This window comes from Sciurus vulgaris (assembly GCF_902686455.1).
Source record: "Sciurus vulgaris genome assembly, chromosome: 11".
NCBI classification, from domain to species: Eukaryota; Metazoa; Chordata; class Mammalia; order Rodentia; family Sciuridae; genus Sciurus; species Sciurus vulgaris.
The window spans coordinates 24,372,741-24,399,958 of NC_136472.1; the positions used below are offsets into that span (position 1 = coordinate 24,372,741).

Consider the following 27,218-nt stretch of genomic DNA (forward strand, 5'->3'; position numbering starts at 1 on the left):
AAATAAGTACTGATAACATTCTACAATATGCATGAGAACTTTAAATAAATGATGATAAAAGAAGTGTGTTACAAAAGGTTATATATTGTATGATTTTTTTTTGTTTGATAAACACCTCAAAAGCAAACATACAATGATGGATATTAGGGTTCCCTAAGGACTGGTCAAGATGCTGGTTGTGAGGCACGAATGGACTCTGAGTTTCTCTTTGAAGGATGAACGATGTTCTAAAATTAAGACTATGTTGATGGCTGCACAACCCTATGTTGTAAATGTGCTCAAATTAAACACTTTGAGTATGTGAATTCAATCTTAACTAAACTTTGAAGATATATAAATGTTAAAGCTAGTGAACACTTCTATAGAACAAAAGGCAGTGGAGCAACTATCATCAGAAGCATCTCACCAGAAGAGAAAGATGTGAAAATATTCTGTTAAATATGATAGATAACAGGTATTAAGAATCCCTATTTATCATTATTATAATTCACAAGATCAACATTTTATTTGATAATTGAAAACACATAATTCAGACAGAATAACTCTTAGTAAGTTTTATCTTCAGGAGATGAATTGTTTGCAGATTAAGCCAAGACCACCTGCTTCTAATATGTACATGGGGTACATGGGCACAGCAACAGCTTCTGCTTCAGCCTTCAAGGAGAGGTCACAGTACTGCTCAGAAGGGCAATTTTTACTTGTTGCTGGAGAAATCCAAGTTTCTGCTGTCCCAAGGTGTGTAGCACCCAAAGAGTATGGACTATGAAGTTGGGACTCAAATCTCTATTGTGACAGGTCTAATGACATCTGAACAGCCCCACATTTCTGCCCTTGAAAACACCAGGAGTGTTTTGTTTTTATTTTTTTTCTACTTCTGAGTAGGAGTTTCCATGTTCAATTTCTATAAAAGCTATGTAGCAACTGTTCCAAACAAAACATGTGGACTCTAAAAATTGCAGCCTCAGCATTCTTGCCTGGAGAATATTCCAGAGCTGGAAAGGACAAATATGGGTGAGAAGACCTAAAATCTTGAACATGAAAACTATGTGAACTTTTAGGCTTTGGAGTCAGTCCTCTGCCAGTCCCCCAAACAATAGTTTTCCTTTGACTGATGAATGCATGATGAGTTCGCCTAGGACAGAATCTCCAAAGACTGACTTTTGTTCTTCCCCCCTAATGGTACCACAGACCTTCAATACCTACAGATCAATATATACAGCCACATATTCATCATGACATAAGTGAAGCTCCCAATGTGAAAGGAGAGAGCTTTGCATAGAAGATCTGAATTCACTATTGGGAAGTAGGTGTGCTAGGAGAACACTTTTGAAGAACGAGTCTTGGGATTTATGTACTCGATTGTCTAAATCTAATTGATTGAGGGAGGCTATTGAATAGGCCATGTGTTTCAGTAAAAAGTCTCCATGGGCATCAATCTTCTGGGAACTTGGACAAAATTGCAAGTTACAGCAATAGATATGAAGAGGGGCTTCCTGAGGGAAAGAACAGGTTGAGAAGACTTCACCTCCCAGAATGATGTTGCACTGGAGCAGGGGGCACTCCAGACATCTGAGGACTGTTGTATGTAATGTCTAACTTATTTCAGGTAGGAAAAGACTGAAAGTGCTATTATAACATTCAAGGCAAGTTGGAAACTTCTAAAGGCCATATTATAAATTGTCATTTTGTATAAATGCTTCCTCAGAGTAAGTTCTATGTGTCTGCCAATCAGTACTGTTACTATTACTTATATGTTATATATTTATGCACATATGAATGATACTAACATCTGAAAAGAACCTCATGTTGTTTCTTTTATTATAAGAGCCCCTACATCATAGATAAGAGATAAATTTAGAAACACACCAACATTGCCAGGAATTTCAGAGATAAAAGCAATCACAATAGATTTGAATTATACTCAAGTTTTTCCCAATTATTGCCATTTAGTTACATGATCTGGCTCATGCAAAAAAAAAAAAAAAAAAAAAGCCAAATATAAAAACAACAGTCAAAAACAACAATGACTATATTTCTTTACTCCCTGCAAGTTATGTTGGATTTCATGATATTCCAAATCCTTTCCATGCCATAAATTCTGAAATTTAACTTTTTCTTTCTTGATTTCAGGCATAATAGAAATTATCCTACTTTATAATGAGCATTATAAAGACTGTATGTTTTGTTAGTTGTGCCCTTCTTTAGGAAGTAAATATATCTTAACAGAGATCCCTCTTACAAATAAAGAGAATTCCCAAGCACTTCCTTTTGAGCTTTTCATTGCTATACATACAATAAAACAATTCAAAAAGTATGTGTTGTTCAATTTAATTTTTTAAAATAAATTATGCTTCCAAAATAAAAACTGCAATATATTTATCAAAGTTATTTTTAATCAATCTTATACCTAACTGCTGATGTATTCCAGTACTTAGAAGTCTCAGGATGAATAAACAATTTTTTTCTATGGGCCCTTTTAGTTAACTAATAGAAATTCATTCATTTAGCATGAATACATAGTGCTCTATATCATAAAGTGTGAAATGGCTAAATCCAGCAAGACAACACAGGCTTTAACTTCACATACTCACCATTTCATAGGGGAGAACATTTGATATCTACTCTTCTTGGCATTTTTAGAACACAGTCTATTGTCATTAATCACAATCACCATGTTATACAACAAATCTTTTGAAATTCTATCCCATGAGATTTTGTGTGCCTCCACTCTCTTCTCCTCAGCTCCTCCTCCCCAACTGCCCTACCTCCTGGCTATCACCATTCCAGGCCACCTCCATGAGATGACATCTTTCTTTAAACTTATCAATGTATTTTCATGATTACATTTTCACCTGTTAAAGGTCTTCATAATTCTCCAAGTGATACTTTTTGTAAATGTGCAGAGTGGAAGTTCTTCATCTTGACTTAGGGCCCAAAGTGAGCTAGTCACACAGATAAGAAAGTGGATGTTCCTGGTGTGCAATTAGTTATTGCTCTCTGCAGATGGGGCTTGTGAATCACATTGAGGGGTTTCTTTTAGCTTTCAAACTAAACAAAAGTGTTACCTCACCACAAATGAGTATCCTCATCCTAGGAAGGAAGAAAGGCTGTCAATTAAGCAAGTTCATAACACACACACACACATACAATCATACAAGGAAAGCGAGTGTGGCATTGGACATATAAATCAGGTTAACTGTGATAATTATTTCAAAATGTACATGTGGGTCAAATTATCATATAGTAGACAGTGAATACATAAGATTTAAGTTTGTCAATTACACTGCAGTAAAACTAGGGGAAAAAAGGAAGTAAAACTTGCTGAAAACTGGAACTTACGTCTGCTGAGGAAATTGCTCCATTTATGTATGAATTTTCAATGTCTGTGACTTGGAAGGGAACTCAGATCACCTGTATCATCTGCAACACACCACATAACTGCAGAACTTGACCTTAGAGAGGGGGTGAATATTCATCAGGTTTTCAAATATGAGAAACACAGGGTTGCCTTTTTCTGGTGCTCTGTCACCTGTTTACATTCCCCATTAAGAAACTGAATTATGGACACTTCTATTACAGCAGAAACCAAGTGTCCAGGTCATGAGCGAGTTTGTAGAAAATGGTCCTAGGGTAAAAATAAAGTTTTTGGCACAGTGTTTCACTTTCAAGAGACCCAAGATGAGTCCTGCTTGAAAAATTAAAACAATGAGATGAGGTTTAGTAATAGGATATACTGAAATAAGAAGACCACTGGGGATCAAGTCAGGATCAGGCTTTGATGTTGGTTGTTGATCTAGAGGGTACCCCTGGTGGGATCATCCAATTCAGAAAGTTGAAACTCACCAGAACATTCATTGCTATCTAGACAGGTGTCTGATTCTGGTGTTTATTTTCAGTAAGCCTGTTCTTGATGTGTATATGGGCAACATGTTCCAATAGCAAAATGATTTTACTTACTGTGAAAATTTAACTATTTCATTTCTACCCCAAATTAACAGGTCTTACAAGAGTGTATATTAATATGACTCTGACTTATTTTTTTAACCCTCATAATTGTCAAAAAAAATCAGGGTGAAAGGGAATAGACATAAGTATTGTTAATAGGATATTCTTCATTTGTGTGATCCAAGGAAAAATAGTGGGAGAGAGGCTGGCTGCATACTTAAGTTTAGATATGTGTGTATGTATGTATGTGTGTATGCGTGCATGCATGTATGTATGTATTCTGGTTACTGGAGAATGAACTCAGGGATGCTTTACCAGTGGAGTTACATTCCCAGTCCTCTCATTATTTTACTTTATTTTGTTTTATTTTATTTCATTTCATTTTATTTTAGACAGTGTCTCACTAAGTGTGAGGCTTGTCTCAAACTAGTGTGATCCTCCTGCCTCAGCCTTACAAGTAGCTGTTATTACAGTTGCATATCACCCATAATTATTTAAAGCATGGATATTATGGACAGAAACCAGAACATATTCTGTCTCTCACGTCCATTATCTGTAGCTTGACTTTTTATGTTATTTCTTTCAAGGTACCTTACTGAAAATGTTTTTGTAGTTTTATTAATATAAGAATGTAATGTACCTCAGCGTTTCTTCTTCTATTTGGCAATACTGTTCTTGAAAGATCAAGATTGGTAACATTATGCAAAAGTTCATTCTACAAAGCATGGTTAATTTTAAAAACTTACATTTAATACTTTTGATGTGTCTTTGGGAAGATGGGATTCAGATGATTTAGGCTGGATGTGGCTATGCTTACTTCCAGATTTCAAGGTGGGCCCTGGTTCCTCCAGGTAGCTTTTCTTTCTCATGCACAAAGTAGCAATGTTCTCTTACTCTACCAGTAAGATTGCACACTGCCCACCACACAAGAACTGGGTTCAACAGAACACTGGAAAATGAAGCATTCTCACTAAGAAACCAAGAAGTACTTTAATTCTAGATTCCCCTATATATGAGACCTGTTTTCATTTCTGGATATATTTAATTAAGAAAAGGATGATACATGGGCAAATATGAAAATCATTGTTATATGTTTCATTGAGCCTTGCTTAGAAATGTGTCTCCATTGGTTTGTGCTGGTCCAGGGGAGAGGAGTATAGCCACTGAATAAAAAATGTAGGAATAAAAAACTTTAGTATTTTTCATCTTGAAAATTAGAATCATTTCCAACTTTTTATCAAAGAAGTTTCCAACCAAACTCATGCTGTCGTACCCCAGGGTGGCAGTCATGCTTATGCTCTTGCATCTACAGAATCAAAGGCTCTGTGGACCACTTCCTCTCTATAGACTGCGGAGAGTGTCAGTTCTCATGTTTCTCGTTCATCTTCTTAGGAATCACACAAGACTCTCTGAGCTCCTCTGATGGAGAGTGACTAAGGGAATTTTGTGGACAAGTATGAGTTTATAAAGTCACTGAAGGAAACTTGCGTCCTCTGTCATGTGCTCAACTTTATCTTTGAAAAGTATGAATCAGGAAACTGCAACTTTCTCAGGAGCTCATCATTCTGATGTCACCAATACCCCCAAGCATTAATCCTTTAGTTCAATGGCACAAGGAACAAAGTTATAAAATGGAAAACATACTTATAACCCAGTTTTCTAAATTCAGTTCAGTTTTAGCAGAACAGATGGTGCTGTTAGAAGCCCATTGACACATACGTTTCCTGTGTTCTAAGGACATCAAGAATCATCTATTCCCAGATTTTTAAATCTGAGTACACAGATGTTCCATTGACTGTATGAAAATAACTAGAGGGCAGAGTTAAAAATACAGCTATTTGCATAGCTCATATTCCTGGCTAAATGAATCAGACTGTCTTAAAATATTTTGTTATATTTCCAGAAAACCCCAGAAGGTGACATTAACAATCAATATAGAGTGAGGAGCATAAATTTACTTTTCATTTCATAATTGGTCTACTAGAGGCACAGGGAAGCCCAGTGCATGCTTCTCCAAGCTGGGGCACTAGCCATGGATATGCATAGCCTTAAATCAAGGCTTACCCTTTTGTTATAGATCCTTATACAGATAGATGTCTTGCAGATTTAAAATATCTCCATCTTTATTTTTGGGAATTCAATCACAACAGATATCACTTTTGAGCACCACACTCTTTACCATATTATACTCCACCCCAACCATAAACATAATCCTAAGTTGATGCAGCATCTATACTATTAGATTGTGGATGTGATAAGGAAACAATTTCAGAGAGACAATCACATGTTTATTTACCATGAAAAATAATGTGCAGGTCATGGTTCATGGTCAGGGAAAAAAATCTACCACCAGGGCACATAAAAGTTAACACCAAGAAAAGAATATCTGTCCAATATGGGACTCGCTGGAACACAAAGGTGGAAATAGTGTTAGTGCAGTCAATAACAGACTTACTATAAATGGACTTACTATAAATAATGGACTTACAATAAATGGCTTACTATATTCAGTAAAGCTGTTTGGTTCAAAAAATATTGTAGGATCATGGTTTTCAACACATGCATTTAATTAGGTTATATTTACACTTGAAATGAAGTTATAATAGACTGGTTCTCATATTTGATTTGTTTTCATTCATTCCTGAATTTGGCTGGTGGTCACTTATAGCTGGTCAGATGGCAAGCAAAGATGAGAGTCAGAAGAAGCAAGTTAGTGCTTTGAGTACAGTTGATGGGGTTGGAGACAGTAGTGTGTGTGTATAGAAAATCAGACCTAAGAGTGGAAAAGAACTTTTTTTTCCAAAAACCAACACATGAGAGCAAATTATTTTCTCTCTAACTTTCTGAACACATCTCTGCTCCCATTCCAAGATTAGTAGACTCAGTTTTCACTGTTTTGTGAGACTTACATCAAAATTCATTAGGTAAGATTTGATGATTTTATGTATTCTCTCATTCATCCAATTTATATATTATCAATTCTCTAATCTGTTCCAAACATAGTTTGCAATGCCAGAAAAAAATCTTAAATATTTTATAGTTTTTTAATCACTTAAAGAAAATGACAAGAGACAAAGGGCAGGAGGAGAAAACAATGATGCTTACTCTGATCAAGTTGAGATTCTGAGCATATTAAGATTACTGTGGCTTTGGATATTTAGAACATTATGTGATTGTGAAGTAGTAAATGTAATGATCATGATGAAGAACACCCTAATTCTGTGCAGTGTGTATTTCTTTCATGTGCTACTTCTGAAAACCCTCTGATGTTATTATTTTGTTCATTGTACAGATGAGTTAACTAAGGCTTCCACATTTACGTTCATCCAGTTTGAATCATTATTTCCAACTATTTGCTGTTAGCATTCCAGAAAGCCTTCTTAACCCATATTTTTTTCATGGCATTCTTTACTTCTGCATTTCTCACTGTGTAAATCATGGGATTTAGCATGGGAGTGATAATGGTGTAAAACACAGCCACCATCTTATCCTCCATAAATGTAACATCAGGGCGCATGTATGTGAAAGTACAGGGACCAAAAAAGATGATGACCACCGCAATGTGGGCTCCACAGGTGGACAGAACTTTGCATCTTCCTTCTGCTGACTGCTTTCGCAAAGAAACCAGAATGGCACTATAGGAGATGAACAAGATCACAAAGCTCCCCAGAGTGACGGTACCACTGTTGGCTGTCACAACACCACCGATAACATGTGTGTCTGTGCAGGCAAGTTTGAGCACAGAGCAGACATCACAGAAGTAGTGATTGATCTTGTTGGGTCCACAGAAGGGTAGCTGAACTACTGGGGACATGGGGATGACAGTGTGTATGAACCCACCTACCCAGGTCCCCAGCAACATTTTATGGCACTTCTCCAGGTCCATGATGGTCATATAGGGCAGAGGTTTGCAGATGGCCACATAACAATCATAGGCCATTACTATAAGGATAAAAATCTCAGTGCTTCCAAAGAAATGTACCACAAAGAGTTGCAATATGCACCCTTCATACGAGATAGTTTTGTTCTTTGCTAACAGGTCAATAATTGTCTGGGTGCTGTGGCTGAAGAGAAACAAATGTCCACAAAAGACAAGGAGTTGAGAAAGAAATACATGGGAGACTTCAGAAGATTCCCCATGAAAATGGTCAGCATGATGAGGAGGTTTCCCAGAAGAATAACTGTGTAAAAGAATAAGAACACCACAAAGCAGACTATTTCAAACTCTGGATTTTGAGAAAGTCCCCAGAAAATATATTCAGTTACATTGTTTATTTTTTCCATGTAATGAATCAAGTAGGCCATGTTAACCAAAAGAGTTAAATTATTTGAAAGAAATACATCAGAAAGACTATTAGCATTTTTTCTAATTCAGGATGAATTAATAATCACAGTTAAAAAATGGAAAAATGGTACTGACTGTAGATTGACATGAATAATTACAGAAATTTTAGTGTCTCCATTCTTATCATTTACCTCAATAATATATCTGATTTATTCCTGCAGAAGGGGAAGCAGAGAACAGAGAGACAAAGAAAATCCCTGAAGTAACACATCTAACCAAGGTGCTCACATGCCTAACCTTTACCTAAGGTTTACATAGGTCATTACGGATAAACATTTAGTTAGTTTTGTTTCTGTAAAATCAGATTTAAAGTAATCCTTTGTTTGGAGACAAGGTTTCCCTTTCTTTGGTGATGAAGTAAAAACATGCCCACAGGATCCCTTCTGACTACAGCCAATTCTGGTCATTACATACACTCATGAGTCTTGGAACGTCCAGACTGGTGACTTCTGCAAGCTCCCCTTCAGATCTCTGTGGGTAAATTTATGGCTTCTGTTTGAACTCAAGCTCCTGCAATGTGCAGTGTCTGAGTATTCACCAGTATTTATTTACTCCAGCACTATTTGTTACTATACATTTGTATAGTAACTGAAAATACACAAATTTCACAAAAGTGAAAAAAATGGAAAACACGAAAATGAAAGATCTGCTCTTTTTGTGTCAATATTCCTTTATGTATCCTTCCAATTTTTCACGTCTCCAGTTAGAATATTTAATTCTTCAATTTTGGGTGAGTGTAACACTGCAGGAAAAGATTGTCCTTTAGTGTCATTATGATTGTTATTATGAGTTTAGAAAATGCATAAGGTTTCATGTAAATGGACACATCTCCATGTTGGAATTTCAGACACAGGAGTGAGGTCACATTTACATTTTGGTAGAAGGGCATACAGAGGAGTTTTCACTGAGGATTTTCAAGGTTCTTCATAAACTCAAGCCACTAGAGGATTCCTCTAGATTTAGAGAGTTTTCTCATCCCCTTAACATCTATCTAGTGCCTTGCTTCCTACTGCTGTGGAATCTGCTCTTAGCTAGTGTTTTGCAGGCTATGCCAGTCATTGTCAGCTTTATGACAACTGCAGGTTTCATCAGGTCTGTGTACTAGAGATTGTGGAGTTATCAGCACAGGTCTGATTACTTTTGTGCATTATGAAATAGCAATACTAATGGTAATGATAGTAACAGCAATACTACAAATCAGATCTAGAATCAGCCACATCCCCTGCTCACAGATTTCTTCCCCTGTTTTTTTTCCTGCTGAACTTAGAAAAAAGTACTACTCTTCACTGAGAGCACTTCACTTTACAAGAACTGAACTAACAGTCATTTTCAAGAGCTGTGAATATTGTTGCTTGATTCTGTTGAAAGAGACAATGAGCATCCACACATTACCTGGGATATGTTCCACTACTGTTCATTCTACAAAGTCCTAGAAAAATTCTTCTATCTTCCTAAATCAAGACCCAGTTCAAAGTAATCCATTCTCCCCTTTCTGATCATTTCTAATGTGATAAATTTTCACCGTCCTTTGAAATGATTGGCATTTTCTATTCACATTAATGCTATCTTATTTCTTGGTTGTGCACAGATGCACTTTATTATTTATCATTCAAATTTTATTTATCTATAACTTCTTAGAATTGTGTCCTAGAATAATATTACAGTTGTTAAAATATAGCCATTGAATCAAATTCCCCATACTGCCAAACATCTATAATAATTATAGATTATTATAACCTTTAAACTTGATTATTCCCAAAACCTTTCACCATGATTAAAACCAAATCACATACCTAAGGAGGGATGTAACCTACTGCATTTTTTTCAAACTAAAAGTGCCTTTGCGAGGTTTTTCAAGATGGCGGCCTAGAGGGTGGCTGCATTACGTGTTGCTCCAGAACTCAGGATTCAAGAGAGGAGATATTGAGACGCTTGGGACCAACTCAAAGTAGCCGGGTGACTCTCACCCCCTGGGGGGGCATCCCGGATGGGACGGGGGTCCCGGAACGCAGGAAACTTTGTGAAGTAGAACTGCCGGCGAGACGCCCCTCCCCCCGCTGGAGCGCCGTAGAGGAGGCCGCTCGGCACAGCGCTGGGACTCGGAGCAGCCACTGGGGCTCCGGCGGCTGCCCGGGAGAGGAGTGGCGGGGAGAACTGTGTGGACTCAGGACACCGGGGCCTGCCCTGAGGAGGAGGAGAGGAGCGTGGCCACTTGGATTCGGAGAGACTGCACCAGAACTGCAGGCGGTTGCCAGAGGAGAAGCTGCACGGCGAGCTGTTTGGAATCAGAACAACGCTTCTGAACACCGGGGCCTGCCCTGAGGACGAGGAGGAAGAGGAGCGGCCGCTTGGATTCGGGTGACCACACGGGAGCTACAGGCGGTTGCCAGAGAAGGGGCGGCGTGGCGAGCTGTTTGGACTCTGACCACTTCTGAACCCCGGGGCCTGCCCGGAGGAGTAGGAGAAGGAGGAGAAGGAGCGCGGCGGGTCCTTTGGACTCGCAGTGACTGCATTAGCGCTCCAGGCGGCTGCTCAGAGGAGAAGGCGAGTGGTGAGTTGTTTGGTCTTAAAGTGACAGCTCCTGAACACAGGGGGGCTGCCTGGAGGAGAAGCGTGGTGGGACGCTTGGTCTTGAGGGGCCGCACCAGAGCTCCGGGCCGTGCCCAGAGGACCCGTGCAGCGAGTCACGTGGATTCAGAGCCACTCAGAGGGACTGCTCCTGAACACCCGGGGGGTTATCTGGAGAAGGAGGAGGAACGGGGAGGGTCACTTCGACTCGGAGTGATTGATTGCCCCGGGCTACGGGTGGTTGGTGGGAGGAGGAGGCACGAAGTGAGTTTCTTGGACTCCTAGTGACAGCACCGGCATACTGGGCAGCTGTCTGGAGGAAGAGGCCTGTGGCGGGTCTCTGGGACTCAGAGCGATTGTTCGGGGCCACAGGTGGCTGCTCAGAGGAGGGGCCACACAGCCAGGCGATTAGGTGCAGAACAGGGTCCCAGGATCTAGGAGGCTTCTGGGTGGAAGAGCCGCACAGAGACAGGCTTAGGGCGGAGCGAAGGTTCCAGGCCTATGGGCAAATTCTCTGAGGAGGGGCAGCCTAAGGAGATTCATCTGCGAAGGGTGAGGCTCCCAGGCCCAGGAGGTAGGGCCGGGCCCCTGGAAACTTTGCAGAGGAAGGCAGCCCAGCCCAGGCAGTAGCTGTAAATTGAGGGGAACCTCTAGGAGGAAACTGACCAGCGAGACCTCCCCACTGGGTGAGTCTTCCCTGCCTGGTGAGGTTTCCCCACAAGGACGGTAAAACCAGAGAGACAGGCCCAAACAGGCCTTGCCTCAGCCCACAGCCTAGGTCCCCTTTGGATGACCATTGGTCAACAAGTGGAGGCACATCTGCCCACTAGCAGGGATTATACCCCACCTGAAGGCCACCACTCCTAGAGAGGCAGCTTCCTTGTGGAGCACCGCATTATCAACTTCCTCCAAGACTTCAGCCTACTGAAGGCTAAGAGGGGATATATATAGAAATCTTCAGGGACATTGTAAATCAACAGAGGAAATCTGCAATATCTCAGCGGTCCACTGATATCTGAACAACATGAGAAAACAAGGAAAGAAAATGCTGCAAACAAATCTAGATGTTACATCAATAAAACCCAATGACAGCATGGCAGAAGAAATGACAGAAAAGGAGTTCAGAATGTACATAATTAAAATGATCAGAGAAGCAAACGATGAGATGAAAGAGCAAATGCAAGCATTGAATGATGAGATGAAAGAGCAAATGCAAGCATTGATTGATCGCACCAATCGACAGTTAAAAGAGCAAATACAGGAAGCAAAAGATCATTTCAATAAAGAGTTAGAGATATTGAAAAAAAACCAAACAGAAATCCTTGACATGAAGGAAACAATAAACCAAATTAAGAACTCCATAGAAAGCATATCCAATAGGATAGAACACCTGGAAGACAGAACCTCAGACATTGAAGACAAAATATTTAACCTTGAAAACAAAGCTGAACAAACAGAGAAGATGGTAAGAAATCATGAACAGAATCTACAAGAACTATGGGATATCATGAAAAGGCCAAATTTAAGAATTATTGGGATTGAGGAAGGCCTAGAGAAACAAGCCAAAGGAATGAACAACCTATTCAATGAAATAATATCAGAAAATTTCCCAAATCTGAAGAATGAAATGGAAAATCAAGTTCAAGAGGCTTACAGGACTCCAAATACACAAAATTACAACAGACCCACACCAAGACACATTATAATGAAAATACCTAACATACAAAATAAAGACAGAATTTTAAAGGCTGTGAGAGAAAAGAACCAAATTACATTCAGGGGGAAACCAATACGCATATCAGCAGATTTTTCAATCCAGACCCTAAAAGCTAGAAGGTCCTGGAACAACATTTTTCAAGCCCTGAAAGAAAATGGATGCCAACCAAGAATCTTATACCCAGCAAAACTTACCTTCAAATTTGACGATGAAATAAAATCCTTCCATGATAAACAAAAGCTAAAAGAATTTACAAAAAGAAAGCCAGCATTACAGAACATTCTCAACAAAATATTCCATGAGGAAGAGATGAAAAACAAAGAAGCAAATCAGCAAAGGGAGGAATTATCCTAAAGGAATTGTCAAATAAAGGAGGAAACAAGTTGTGTCAAACAAATAAATAAACAAAATTTTAAAAATGAACCAAATGACCGGGAAACCAAATCATTTCTCTATAATAACCCTGAATGTTAATGGCCTGAATTCATCAATCAAAAGACATAGACTGGCAGACTGGATTAAAAAGAAAGATCCAACAATATGTTGCCTGCAAGAGACTCACCTCATAGAAAAAGATACCCATAGATTAAAGGTGAAAGGATGGGGAAAAACATACCATGCACATGGACTCAGCAAAAAAGCTGGAGTATCCATCCTCATTTCCGATAATGTGGACTTCAAGCCAAAGTTAGTCAGAAGGGATAAAGAAGGTCATTTCATACTGCTTAAGGGAAGCATAAATCAGCAAGATATTACAATCATAAACATCTATGCCCCAAACAGTGGCTCATCTATGTATGTCAAACAAATCCTTCTCAATTTCAGAAACCAAATAGACCACAACACAATAATACTAGGTGATTTTAACACACCGCTCTCACCACTGGACAGATCTTCCAGACAAAAATTGAACAAAGAAACCATAGATCTCAACAACACAATCAATAATTTAGACTTAACGGACATTTATAGAATATTCCATCCAAAGAAGAGTGAATACACTTTCTTCTCAGCAGCACATGGATCCTTCTCTAAAATAGACCATATATTATGCCACAAAGCTAATGTTAGCAAATACAAGAAGATAGAGACACTAGCATGTATTCTATCAGATCATAATGGATTGAAGTTAGAAATAAGTGAAAGAGTAAAACACAGAAACTATTCCAACATCTGGAGATTAAACAATATGCTATTATATGATGAATGGATAACAGAAGATATTAGGAAGGAAATTAAAAAATTCTTAGAGGTAAATGAGAACAAAGAAACATCATATCAAAATCTCTGGGACACTATGAAAGCAGTACTTAGAGGGAAATTTATTTCATGGAGCGCATTTAATAAAAGAAGTAAAACTCAACAAATAAACAACCTAACACTACAGCTCAAAGCCTTAGAAAAAGAAGAACAGAACAGCACCAAAAGTAGTAGAAGACAGGAAATAGTTAAACTCAGAGCTGAAATCAATGAAATTGAAACAAAAGAAACAATACAAAAAATTGACAAAATAAATAGTTGGTTCTTCAAAAAAATAAACAAAATTGATAAACCTTTAGCCACACTAACAAAGACAAGACGAGAGAAAACCCAAATCACTAAAATTCGGAATGAACAAGGAAATATCACAACAGACAGGATGGAAATACAAAACATAATTAGAAACTATTTTGAAAATCTATACTCCAACAAAATAGAAAATTTCGAAGACATCAACAGGTTTCTAGAGACATATGAATTGCCTAAACTGAATGAGGAGGACATAAACAATTTAAATAGACCAATTTCAAGTACTGAAATAGAAGAAGTCATCAAAAGCCTTCCAACAAAGAAAAGTCCGGGACCAGATGGGTTCTCAGCCGAGTTCTACAAAACCTTTAAGGAAGAGCTCATTCCAATACTTCTCAAAGTATTCCATAAAATAGAAGAGGAGGGAACCCTCCCAAACTCATTCTATGAAGCCAATATCACACTGATACCTAAACCAGACAGAGACTCATCAAGGAAAGAAAATTTCAGACCAATATCCTTAATGAACATCGACGCAAAAATTCTCAACAAAATTTTAGCAAATCGCATACAAAAACATATTAAAAAGATAGTGCACCATGATCAAGTGGGTTTCATCCCAGGGATGCAAGGTTGGTTCAACATCAGGAAATCAATAAACGTAATTCACCATATTAATAGACTTAAAGTCAAGAATCACATGATTATTTCAATAGATGCAGAAAAAGCATTTGATAAAATACAGCACCCCTTCATGCTCAAAACACTAGAAAAAATAGGGATAGTGGGAACATTCCTTAATATTGTAAAGGCCATTTATGCTAAGCCCATGGCTAATATCATTCTAAATGGTGAAAAACTGAAAGCATTCCCCCTAAAAACTGGAACAAGGCAGGGATGCCCTCTTTCACCACTTCTATTCAACATCGTTCTTGAGACTCTGGCCAGAGCAATTAGACAAACCAAAGAAATTAAAGGGATACGAATTGGAAAAGAAGAACTCAAACTATCCCTGTTCGCTGATGACATGATTATATATTTAGAGGAACCTGGAAATTCCACCAGAAAACTCTTAGAACTCATAAGTGATTTCAGTAAAGTAGCAGGTTACAAGATCAATGCCCATAAATCCAACGCATTTTTATACATAAGTGATGAATCTTCAGAAAGAGAAATTAGGAAAACTACCCCATTCACAATAGCCTCGAAAAAAATAAAATACTTGGGAATCAATCTCACAAAAGAGGTGAAAGACCTCTACAATGAGAACTATACAACACTAAAGAAAGAAATTAAAGAACACCTTAGAAGATGGAAAGATCTTCCATGTTCTTGGATAGGAAGAATTAATATTGTCAAAATGGCCATACTACCTAAAGTGCTATACAAATTCAATGCAATTCCAATTAAAATCCCAATTGTGTACCTTACAGAAATAGAGCAAGCAATTATGAAATTCATCTGGAAGAATAAGAAACCCAGAATAGCTAAAGCAATCCTTAGCAGGAAGAGTGAAACAGGGGGTATTGCAATACCAGATCTTCAACTCTACTACAAAGCAATAGTAACAAAAACGGCATGGTATTGATACCAAAATAGAAAGGTAGATCAATGGTACAGAATAGAGGACATGGACACAAACCCAAATAAATACAATTTTCTCATACTAGACAAAGGGGCCAAAAATATGCAATGGAGAAAAGATAGCCTCTTCAACAAATGGTGCTGGGAGAATTGGAAATCCATATGCAACAGAATGAAACTAAACCCATATCTCTCACCATGCACGAAACTAAACTCAAAATGGATTAAGGACCTCGGAATCAGACCAGAGACCCTGCAGATTATAGAAGAAAAAGTAGGTCCAAATCTTCACCTTGTTGGTCTAGGACCAGACTTCCTTAACAGGACTCCCATAGCACAAGAAATAAAAGCTAGAATCAACCACTGGGATAGATTCAAACTAAAAAGCTTTCTCTCAGCAAAGGAAACTATCAGCAATGCGAAGAAAGAGCCTACAGAGTGGGAGAATATCTTTGCCAATCATACTTCAGATAGAGCACTAATCTCCAGAATCTATAAAGAACTCAAAAAACTCTACTCCAAGAATTCAAATAGTCCAGTCAACAAATGGGCTAAGGAAATGAATAGACACTTCACAGAAGAAGATCTACAAGCAATCAACAAACATATGGAAAAATGTTCAACATCTCTAGTAATAAGAGAAATGCAAATCAAAACCACCCTAAGATTCCATCTCACCCCAATTAGAATGGCGATTATCAAGAATACGAGCAACAACAGGTGTTGGCGAGGATGTGGGGAGAAAGGTACACTCATACACTGCTGGTGGGGCTGCAAATTAGTGCAGCCACTCTGGAAAGCAGTGTGGAGATTCCTTAGAAAACTTGGAATGGAACCACCATTTGACCCAGCTATCCCACTCCTTGGCCTATACCCAAAGGACTTAAAATCTGCATACTACAGAAATACAGCCACATCAATGTTCATAGCTGCTCAATTCACAATAGCCAGACTGTGGAACCAACCTAGATGCCCTTCAATTGATGAGTGGATAAAGAAACTGTGGTATATATATAGTATGGAATATTACTCAGCCATAAAGAATGATAAAATTATGACATTTGCAGGCAAATGGATGAAATTGGAGAATATCATGCTAAGTGAGATAAGCCAATCTCAAAAAGCCAAAGGACGAATGATATCGCTAATAAGTGGAGGTTGACACATAATGGGGGGGGAGGGAAGGGTTAGAGTTAGGGTTAGGGAGGGGGGCAAGTATGGAGGAAGGAACTACTGTATAGAGGGTAAAGAGGGGTGGGAGGGGTGGGGGGAAGGGAAAAAATAACAGAATGAATCAAACAACATTGCTCTATGTAAATATTTGATTACACAAATGGTATGCCTTTACGCCATGTACAAACAGAGAAACAACATGAATCCCATTTGTTTAAAAAAAAAAAAAAAAAAAAAAAAGTGCCTTTGCTTCATTTTAAATCCAAGTGACTCTTACATTTATAACTGTGACCTGAACAAAGCAATTCATCAAACATAAGTAATTTTGGATTGCATATTGTTCCTTGAATTACTGATCCTTGCTATATGCATGATATATTATATATTTAATATGAAATGTATTAAATGTATATTGCTGTGTATTGAAATTGAATTAGTCTATTCTGTAGAAAGTTCTCAGAATGGAAAAGGTTCATTGATGGTACTTTCAGCGTTCACTCTTTTCTTCTTAAAGGGATGCATTCTGGTTTCTGGAGAAAGAGGTTGGATGAGATGCATTTGTGACATACAATAAACTGTAGTGTGTGCTATAATTCTTTAGGTCTGAGCTTAAATTATTAAGATTGACTCTTGTCCTACTCCTTTTATTTTCTTTCCCCTCATCCTTGTCTATTTTTCTTTCCCCTGAAGACCTTATCTTATATTTTTGTTTTTTGACAATAAAAAATAAATGTAAAAGAGATATTCATCATCAGGTTTCAGCAGAAAAGTTGACTCAATAAAAAAGGAAACAGGGTCAAGAAGCAGATTTGTGATGGTTTCATGTTGGTGTAAACTTTCAAATGGCCTAGTTTATAAAGCATAAGGACTCTGTGAGCCAACAGAAGCCAAAGAGTCCATTTGGAAATACACTACCAAGAGTTCTGTTATCCATCACACAGGGGCTACAACTCAGACACTTAGAAGATAGTGTAATAAATATGTGTCATCTGTCTGAAACATTTTATTCACAGTACTCTTTCCTGCATGTGTTCACATTACAAAAGTTTTGAGGGTTATTCATGACATTAAATTTTTAATGTCCCTACCCATGCAGGGGTTGTTCAATCCATGAGTCTCTGCCAGGAAGTGGAACATATGAGACTATACAGGTTTGCATGAGTGGGCTTCATAAACTTAGGCCTGTTTACAGAAGTTTCTGAGCTAATACCCATGGGAGAAGCTCCTGGAGTCTACTCCTGATTACTATGAAGGACCTGACCAAGATGCATGAGAACAGAGACTCTCCATTTCTAATGGAATTCTAACACTCAAGAGCATCATATTCCAAAGACATATGATTATAAGACTGACTGCCAATCCTGTAGTGTTCCATCCTTCCTGTGACAAGATAGTAAAGTATAATTTTCATTGATTCTTTCATTAATTAAAAAAATAAGAATCTTTCTTATTTTGGATGTAAAATGATTTATTTAGTTAGTAGTGGAACAAACAGAAAACATTTCTTCCTTCATCTTCTAACTGGAGGTTGTAGAACTCTCCATTAGAGCAATGTAAACTAGTGTAAACACATTTCTAAGCAATTCTCCGTGGAATATGTAAACAGAGCTTTCATCTTTCTCCATAGGCCAGTGGTTTTCTCATTTAAACATACCCAGAAGTGAACACATTTATCATATCAGGGTCTCCAGTATTCAAGTCTACAGTTTGCAAATGGGAATGCCTTGTTGGTTCATTGTTCTTATGCCTCTACTTCCTGTATGATGATCACTTGTAAAGGTGATATGTCATGCAGAAAAAAAAAAAAATATATATATATATATATATATTTTAGAAAAGTATATATATATTTTAGAAAAGTCACCTTGGAACACCAGCCTTACCATGATGTCTGGAAGTAAACCCAGTCAAGCACCATTAGGTCAGCTGAATGCCAGTTTGTCCAAAGACCCAGGAGAGACAAATATAGCTTTCTTTGTATCAATCATGTGTTCAGAATGGACATTTGTACTGTATCATTGAGCTTGCTGATCCAAGGCAAGTATTGATCAAACTGTACAGTTGGGAAACTGGGGCCTCTGATGTATGTGCACTGAATAGAAATGCCACATTACTCAAAGCATCTGATAACTGGATTTTTTCATCTCTGCTGCAACAAGTTTGTTAGTCAAATCTGCACTGGATGGCACCTTGACAGAGAGAGAACATCAGTGTTCAACCTGCCTCACCACAGCCTCTAAAAGGAAGAAAAAATATCAGCCCCTGATTTTCAGCATCATTTTGAATTCCTTAGTTTAAAAGATAATATTTCTTAGAAATTAAGATTAATATTCAGCTTGTAAAGTAAAGGGGGCTATTGTTTTCACAAGAAAGCAAGTTATGAGGAATGAGTGTGCTTGAGTTAGCTGCCTTTATGTGGTTTCCAATAAATGGCCTATTGCTTCATTTTTGTGTGATCTTAACTTCCACAACTTTCTGGTTTTTAGTTCTTTCATTTGTCAAACAGTGATTACAGAACATATTACAATCATTCTTGTGTAAAACATGCAAAGATATGTGTATACAATGAAGTAAAAACTTTTACCTATTTATTATTAATTTTACAAAGACTAATTCAAATGACATACATATGGAAAAGTCTTCAATATTCCTAGAAATCAAGGAAATGCAAAACAAAACTACACTGTGAATTCATCTCACTCCAGTCAAAATGGCAGTTATCAAGAATAAAAAATAATGATACATGCTGACAAGAATGTGGGGGAAAGATACACTCACACATTCTTGGTGGGACTGCAAATTCGTAAAACCACTTTGGAAAGCACTATGGATACTCCTTAAAAGACTATCCATGGAAAAAATAACAGAATGAATCAAACAACATTGCCCTATGTAAATTTATGATTTTTAATTAAAAAAAAAAAAAAAAAAAAAAAAAGACTAGCCATGGAACAACTGCATGGCCCTACTATCCCACTCCTTGGTATTTATCTAAAGAGCTGAAATCAGCATACTCTAGTGATACAGGCTCATCAATGTGCTTACACTAATCATGATAACCAAGTTATGGAACCAACCCAGGTGCCTGTAAAAAGACAAACAGTGGAGTTTTACTCACCATAAAGAAAAGTGAAATTATGACATTCACTGGTAAACGGATGGAACTAAAGTGCATCACACAAGATTCAGAAAGTCAAGTGTCAAATGTTTTCTTCATGTAAACGAAATAAGGAAAAAAATAAGGGAATAAAGGGAATGCTTTTATAAAAATAGAAGGGAGACCAGGGAAGAAAACAGAGAGGATAGAGGGGTAAGAGAAGGAACATAAAAAGTGCAGAATGAAACTGACTAAATTACACTATGCACATATTGATATATACCTCAGGGTATTTCATCGCTCCTTATGTCTATAAAACACCACTTAAAACATTAAATAATTTTTAAAAAGACAAATAGTTTGTGAATTTCTATGAATTTTTAAAACAAGCGAAGCTCACTTTCATTGAATGAGATTAACATTCAATTGAATATATATTTCAGTAGAAATAGAAAAACCAATCCTGAAATTCATTTGGAAAAATAAGAAACCCAGAATAGACAAAGTATTCTTAGCAAGAAAAGTAAAGCAGGAAGCATCATAATGCCAGAACTTAAAACTATGCTACAGAGCCACAGAAACAAAAACAGCATGGCACTGGCACCAAAACAGACACATAGACCAATGGTGCAGAACAGAAGACACAGAGACAAAGCCACATAAATACAGGTATCTCACTCAAGACAAAGGATCCAAAAATATTCACCAAAGAAAAGATAAACTATTCAACAAACGCTGCTGGGAACAAAACAAAATTATACCCTTATCTCTCACCTTACATGAGACTCAACTCCAAGTGGATCGAAGACTTCGGCACTAGAACAGAGAACCTGCACCTAATAGAAGAAAGAATAGGCCCAAATCTTCACCATGTTGGCTTAAGACCTGACTTCCTTCACAAGATGCCTAAAGGACAAGAAGTAAAATCAAGAATCAAAAAATGGGATGGAATCAAGTTAAAAAGCTTCTTCCCAGCAAAGGAAACAATTAATAACATGAAGAAAGAGTATACAGAATAGGAAAACATATTTACTACATGCATCTGAGATAGAGAATTAATCTCCAGGATGTATAAAAATTAAAAAAAAAAATTAGCACCAAAACAACAAATAACCCAATCTATAAATGGATCAAGGGACTGAACAGACACTTCCATAGAAGAAATACAATTGATCAACAAATATATTAAAAAATGTCAAAATCCTTAACAATTAGAGAAATACAAATCAAAACTACCCTGAAATTTCATCTCACTACAGTCAGAAAGTGCATTACCAAGAATATAAGCAACAATAAATGTTGGTGACGATGTGGGAAAAAGGTACACTCATACATTGCTGATGGACTGCAAACTGGTGCGAGCACTCTGGAAAGCAGTATGGACATTCCTCAGAAAACCTGTAATGGAACCACAATTTGACCAGCTATTCTGCTCCTAGGTTTATACCCAAAGTACTTAAAATCAGCATACTACAGTGACACAATCACATTAATGTTTACAGCAGCTCAATTCACAATATCTAAAGTATGGAACCTACCTAGGTGCCCTTGAACAGATGAATGGATAAAGAAAATATGGTACATGTGCACAACAGAATATTACTCACTTAAAGAAGAATGAAGTTGTGAAAGAGGGCATCCCTGCCTTGTTCCACTTTTTAGGGGGAATGCTTTCAGTTTTTCACCATTTAGAATGATATTGGCCACAGGTTTAGCGTAGATGGCCTTTATAATGTTAAGTAATGTTCCCACTATCCCTATTTTTTCTAGTGTTTTGAGCACAAAGTGATGCTGTATTTTATCAAATGCTTTTTCTGCATCTATCGAAATAATCATGTGATTCTTAACTTTAAGTCTGTTGAGATGGTGAATGAAATTTATTGATTTCCAGATGTTGAACCAACCTTGCATGCTTGGGCTAAAACCCACTTGATTGTGGAGCACTATCTTTTTAATATGTTTTTGTATGAGATTTGCTAAAATTTGTTTGAGAATTTTTGCTTCGATGTTGATGAAGGATAGTGGTCTGAAATTTTCTGTCCTCGATGTGTCTCTGGTTTAGGTATCAGGGTGATATTGGCTTCATAGAACGAGTTTGGGAGGGTTCCCTCCTCTTCTATTTCATGGCATACTTTGAGGAGTACTGGAATGAGCTCTTCTTTAAAGGTTTTGTAGAACTCGTCTGAAAACCCATCTGGTCCCGGAGTTTTCCTTGTTGGTAGTCTTTTGATGACCTCTTCTATTTCATTGCTCAAAACTGATTTATTTAAGTTTTGTATGTCCTCCTCATTCAGCTTAGGTAATTCATATGTCTCTAGAAACTTGTTGATGTCTTCAAGGTTTTCTGTTTTGTTGGAATATAGATTTTCAAAATAGCTTCTAATTATGTTTTGTATTTCACTCGTGTCTGTTGTGATATTTTCTTGTTCATTCCGAATTTTAGTAATTTGAGTTTTCTCCCTCTTTCTCTTTGTTAGTGTGGCTAAGGGTTTATCAATTTTGTTTATTTTTCAAAGAACCAACTATTTATTTTGTTAATTTTTCCAATTCTTTCTTTTGCTTCAATTTCATTGATTTCGGCTCTGATTTTAACTATTTCCTGTCTTCTACTACTTTTGGTGTTGGTCTGCTCTTCTTTTTCTAGGGCTTTGAGCTGTAGTGTTAAGTCATTTATTTGTTGATTTTTACTTCTTTTGTTGAATGTGCCCCATGAAATAAATCTTCCTCTAAGTACTGCTTTCATCGTGTCCCACAGATTTTGATATGATGTTTCTTTGTTCTCGTTTACTTCTAAGAATTTTTTAATTTCCCTCCTGATGTCTTCTGTTATCCATTCATCATATAACAGTGTGTTATTTAATGTCCAGGTATTGGAGAAGTTTCTGTTTTTTTGTTCTGTCATTTATTTCTAATTTCAATCCATTATGATCTTGTAGAACACTAGGTAGTATCTCCATCTTCTTGTATTTGCTAACAGTAGCTTTGTGGCATAAAATATGGTCTATTTTAGAGAAGGATCCATGTGCTGCTGAGAAGAAAGTGTATTCGTTCTTTGTTGGATGGTATATTCTATATGTGCCCATAAAGTCCAAATTGTTGATTGTGTTATTGATATCTATGGTTATTGAGATCTTCTATTCAACATCATCCTTGAAACTCTAGCCAGAGCAATTAGACATATGAAAGAAATTAAAGGGAGGGATACGAATAGGAAAAGAAGAACTCAAACTATCCCTGTTCACTGATGACATGATTACACATTTAGAAGAACCGGAAAATTCCACCAGAAAACTTTTAGAACTCATAAATGAATTCAGCAAAATAGCAGGTTACAAGATCAATGCTCATAAATCCAATGCATTTTTATACATAAGTGATGAATCTTCAGAAAGAGAAGTTAGGAAAACTACCCCATTCAAAATAGCCTCAAAAAATAAAATAAAATAAAATACTTGGGAATCAATCTCACAAAAGAGGTGAAAGACCTCTACAATGAGAACTAGAGAACACTAAAGAAAGAAATTAAAGAAAATCTTAGAAGGTGGAAAAATCTCCCATGTACTTGGATAGGCAGAATGAATATTGTCAAAATGGCCATACTACCAAAAGTGCTATACAGATTCAGTGAAATTCCAATCACAATCCCAATGACATACCTTACAGAAATAGAGCAAGCAATTATGAAATTCATCTGGAAGAATAAGAAACCCAGAAAAGGTAAAGCAATCCTCAGCAGAAAGAGCAAAGCAGGGGGTATCACAATGCCAGATCTTCAACTCTATTACAAAGCAGTAGTAATAAAAATGACATGGTATTGGTACCAAAATAGACAAGTAGATCAATGGTACAGAATAGAGGACATGGACACAAACCCAAATAAATACAATTTTCTCATACTAGACAAAGGGGCCAAAAATATGCAATGGAGAAAAGATAGCCTCTTCAACAAATGGTGCTGGGAAAACTGGAAAACCATATGCAACAGAATGAAATTAAACCCCTTATTCTCACCCTGCACAAAACTCAACTCAAAATGGATCAAGGACCTCAGAATCAGACCAGAAACCCTGCATCTTATAGAAGAAAAACTAGGTCCAAATCTTTAACTTGTTGGCTTAGGATCAGACTTCCTTTACAGGACTCCCATAGTACAAGAAATAAAAGCAAGAATTAACAACTGGGATAGATTTAAACTAAAAAGCTTTCTCTCAGCAAAGGAAACTATCAGTAATGTGAAGAGAGAGCCTACAAAGTAGGAGAAAATCTTTGCCACTCATACTACAGATAGAGCCCTAATTTCCAGAATATATAAAGAATTCAAAAAACTCTACACCAAGAATACAAATAATCCAATCAATTAATGGGCTAAGGAAATGAACAAACACTTCACAGAAGACAATGTATAAGCAATCAACAGATACATGAAAAAATGTTCAACATCTCTAGTAATAAGAGAAATGCAAATCAAAACTACCCTCCAAAGATTCCATCTCACCCCAATTAGAATGGCTATTGTCAAGAACACAAGCAACAATAGGTGTTGGCGAGGATATGGGGGAAAAGGTACACTCATACATTGCTGGTAGGGTTGCAAATTAGTGCAACCACTCTGGAAAGCAGTATGGTGATTCCTCAGAAAGCTTGGAATGGAACCACCATTTGACCCAGCTATCCCACTCCTTGGCCTATACCCAAAGGACTTAAAATCAGCATACTACAGAGATACAGCCACATCAATGTTCATAGCTGCTCAATTCACAATAGCCAGATTGTGGAACCAACCTAGCTGTCCTTCAATTGATGAATGGATAAAGAAACTGTGGCATATATTTACAATGGAATATTAGTCCACCATAAAGAATGATAAAATGATGGCATTTGCAGGCAAATGGATGAAATTGGAGAATATCATGCTAAGTGAGATAAGCCAATCTCAAAAAACCAAAGTACGAATGATCTCGCTGATAAGCGGATGATGACATATAATAGGGGGGGTGAGAGGAGTTAGCATTAGGTTTAGGGTTAGGTTTAGGGTTAGGGTTAGGGAGGGGGGCAAGAATGGAGGACGGAAGGACTGTATAGAGGGAAAAGGGGGGTGGGGGGATGGGGGGAAGGGGGGAAAATGGCAGAATGAATCAAACGACATTGCCCTGTGTAAAGTTATGATTACCCAAATGGTATGCCTTCACTCCATGTATAGAGAATCAAAATGTAACACATTGTTTACAATAAGAAAAAGATGATGAAATTCACATTGTGGCCGGTAAAATGGTGTTTCCTGAAGTTGTAGAGCACACAATTAAAAAACTAATACAAAAAAAAAAAAAAAAAAGAAGAATGAAGTTATGGCATTACTGGATGAACTAGAGAGTATCATGCTTAGCCAGTCCCAAAGAACCAAGGGCAAATGTTTTCTGTAAAGTGCAGATGCTATTTCACAATAAGTGGGGGGGGGTAGGGAAAATTGAGGTATTTTGGATTAGACAAATGGGACTAAAGGAAAGTGAGGGCAGAGGGAAGTAGGAAGGATACTAGAATGAATTGGACATTGTTACCCTAAGTGTATATATGATTACACAACTGGTGTAATTCTACATCATGTACAGCCAGAACAATGTGAAGTTATACTCCATTTATATATATGATGTTTCAAAATGCATTCTACTGTCATGTACAACTAATTAGATAAATTTAAAAACAAGTGATCCCAGAATCAGACAGTGGTGGCCCTTCGTATTAGCAGTACGCCAGGGAGGGTAATAACAGGGCAGGGCCTGAGCAGAAGAGTGGATGAGCCAGTGAGTATAGGTATCATCACTTCCTGTGACCTCCACAATTCAGGGGTTCCTCAAAGAGACACAATGCAACCTTTCAGTACTTCCTGGATTTGTCCCTTGTATCCATAACCTGGGAATGCTTTCCACTTTCGCAAAGAAATTCTGCTCATGAACTCAATGTGGAGTTGTTACAGGGCCAGTGCATGTGGATACTTGACCCTTCTGTGTTTTTATGAAGTCAAGTTTGCCAATAGCCTAATATCCACATCCCCAAAGCCTTGGAGAGGTCCAAGATGCTGTCCATAGCAGGGAAAAGTGGCACATGGGCAGGTGACAAGAGAAGGTCCTATTCTTGTTTTAACACTAACACTCTTAGAGAGGTTCTCTCTAGAAGAGATTGAATGTTTGCTTTAAGTTCTTCTTAAACTTTCCCGTGGTTCCTGATTTCTCAAAGAACAGGTATTATTAGTTTTATAATCAGAGAACAAAAGAAAAAAAAATGATTTGAGATATAAGATCCTTTAAAAATAGTGTCTGAGACCTGAATGGCATCTGAAAAGGTGTAAAATAGTGTTATTCCAAAGAGATCCTAAGACAAAATGTGAGCTTGGCACAGTGTTGTGCACCTACTTTCCCAGGTACTGAGGAGGTGAAGGGAGGATCACTTTAGCCCATGAATTCAAGCAAGTCTATATAATATGGCAAGATCCAGCTAAATAAATAAATATATGAGGAAAAAAAAAAGAACTGGTCAGCTGTTGAGAGATCAATTTATGACATTAAGTAGAATAATCTAAAAGTTATAGAAGAAATATTTGCTAACTAGATATATTTTCAGAATATATATACATAATTCTATATGCATAGAATTATATATATATATATATATATAATTTTTCTTATAAAACCAGAAGATCAAAATAGATGATTCTGTGACTGTTCAAAGATGGCTTTACACAGACTCAGAATGAAATAAGACAGGACTGGGGATATAGCTTGGTGGGACAACAGTCGTCTTGCATGTGTAAGGCTCTGTTCAATATCCAGCAATGAGAAAAAGGAAAACAAACTACAACAACAACAAAGAAAAAAACAGGGCAGAAAGAACACACATATTTGTATCAGTCAATTTCAATCAAAGTTTCAAAGAATATACTTGTTTCTTAACTCACGACAACAAATGAAAAAATTTCTAACTCTAAATTAGAAATACATATTTTAGGGGAAATAATGAAAAAAGTAATTGCTATTTAGTTTACAAATTATATTTAAAATAAACAAGCCAGCTGGCTATCAGTGGATGAATGGCTAAATAAGTTGTGTTATATATACACAATGGAATTTTGCTCAGCCCTAAAGAGGAATAAAATTATGGCATTTGCTGGTAAATGGATGGAACTGGAGAACATCATGCTAAGTTAATTAAGCTAGACACAGAGAGTAAGTGTTGAATGTTTCCTCTCATATGTGGAAGGGAGACCAAAATAAGGGGGAAAACAGGAG

The 27,218-nt window shown here is 37.3% G+C and overlaps 1 protein-coding gene and 1 pseudogene across 2 annotated transcripts in view; one reads left to right on the top strand and one right to left on the bottom strand.

The window, feature by feature from the left end:
• The window catches only part of LOC306639797 (olfactory receptor 4C11-like), a 337,410-nt pseudogene that overhangs the window by 245,154 nt on the left and 65,038 nt on the right, over positions 1 to 27,218 (top strand). The window lies entirely within an intron of this gene.
• Positions 7,295 to 8,250, bottom strand: LOC306638922 (olfactory receptor 4S2-like; the record flags this gene model as incomplete). Its single annotated transcript, XM_079102376.1, is given in 2 exon segments — positions 7,295 to 7,995; positions 7,998 to 8,250. Coding segments are annotated over 2 exon segments (954 nt in total).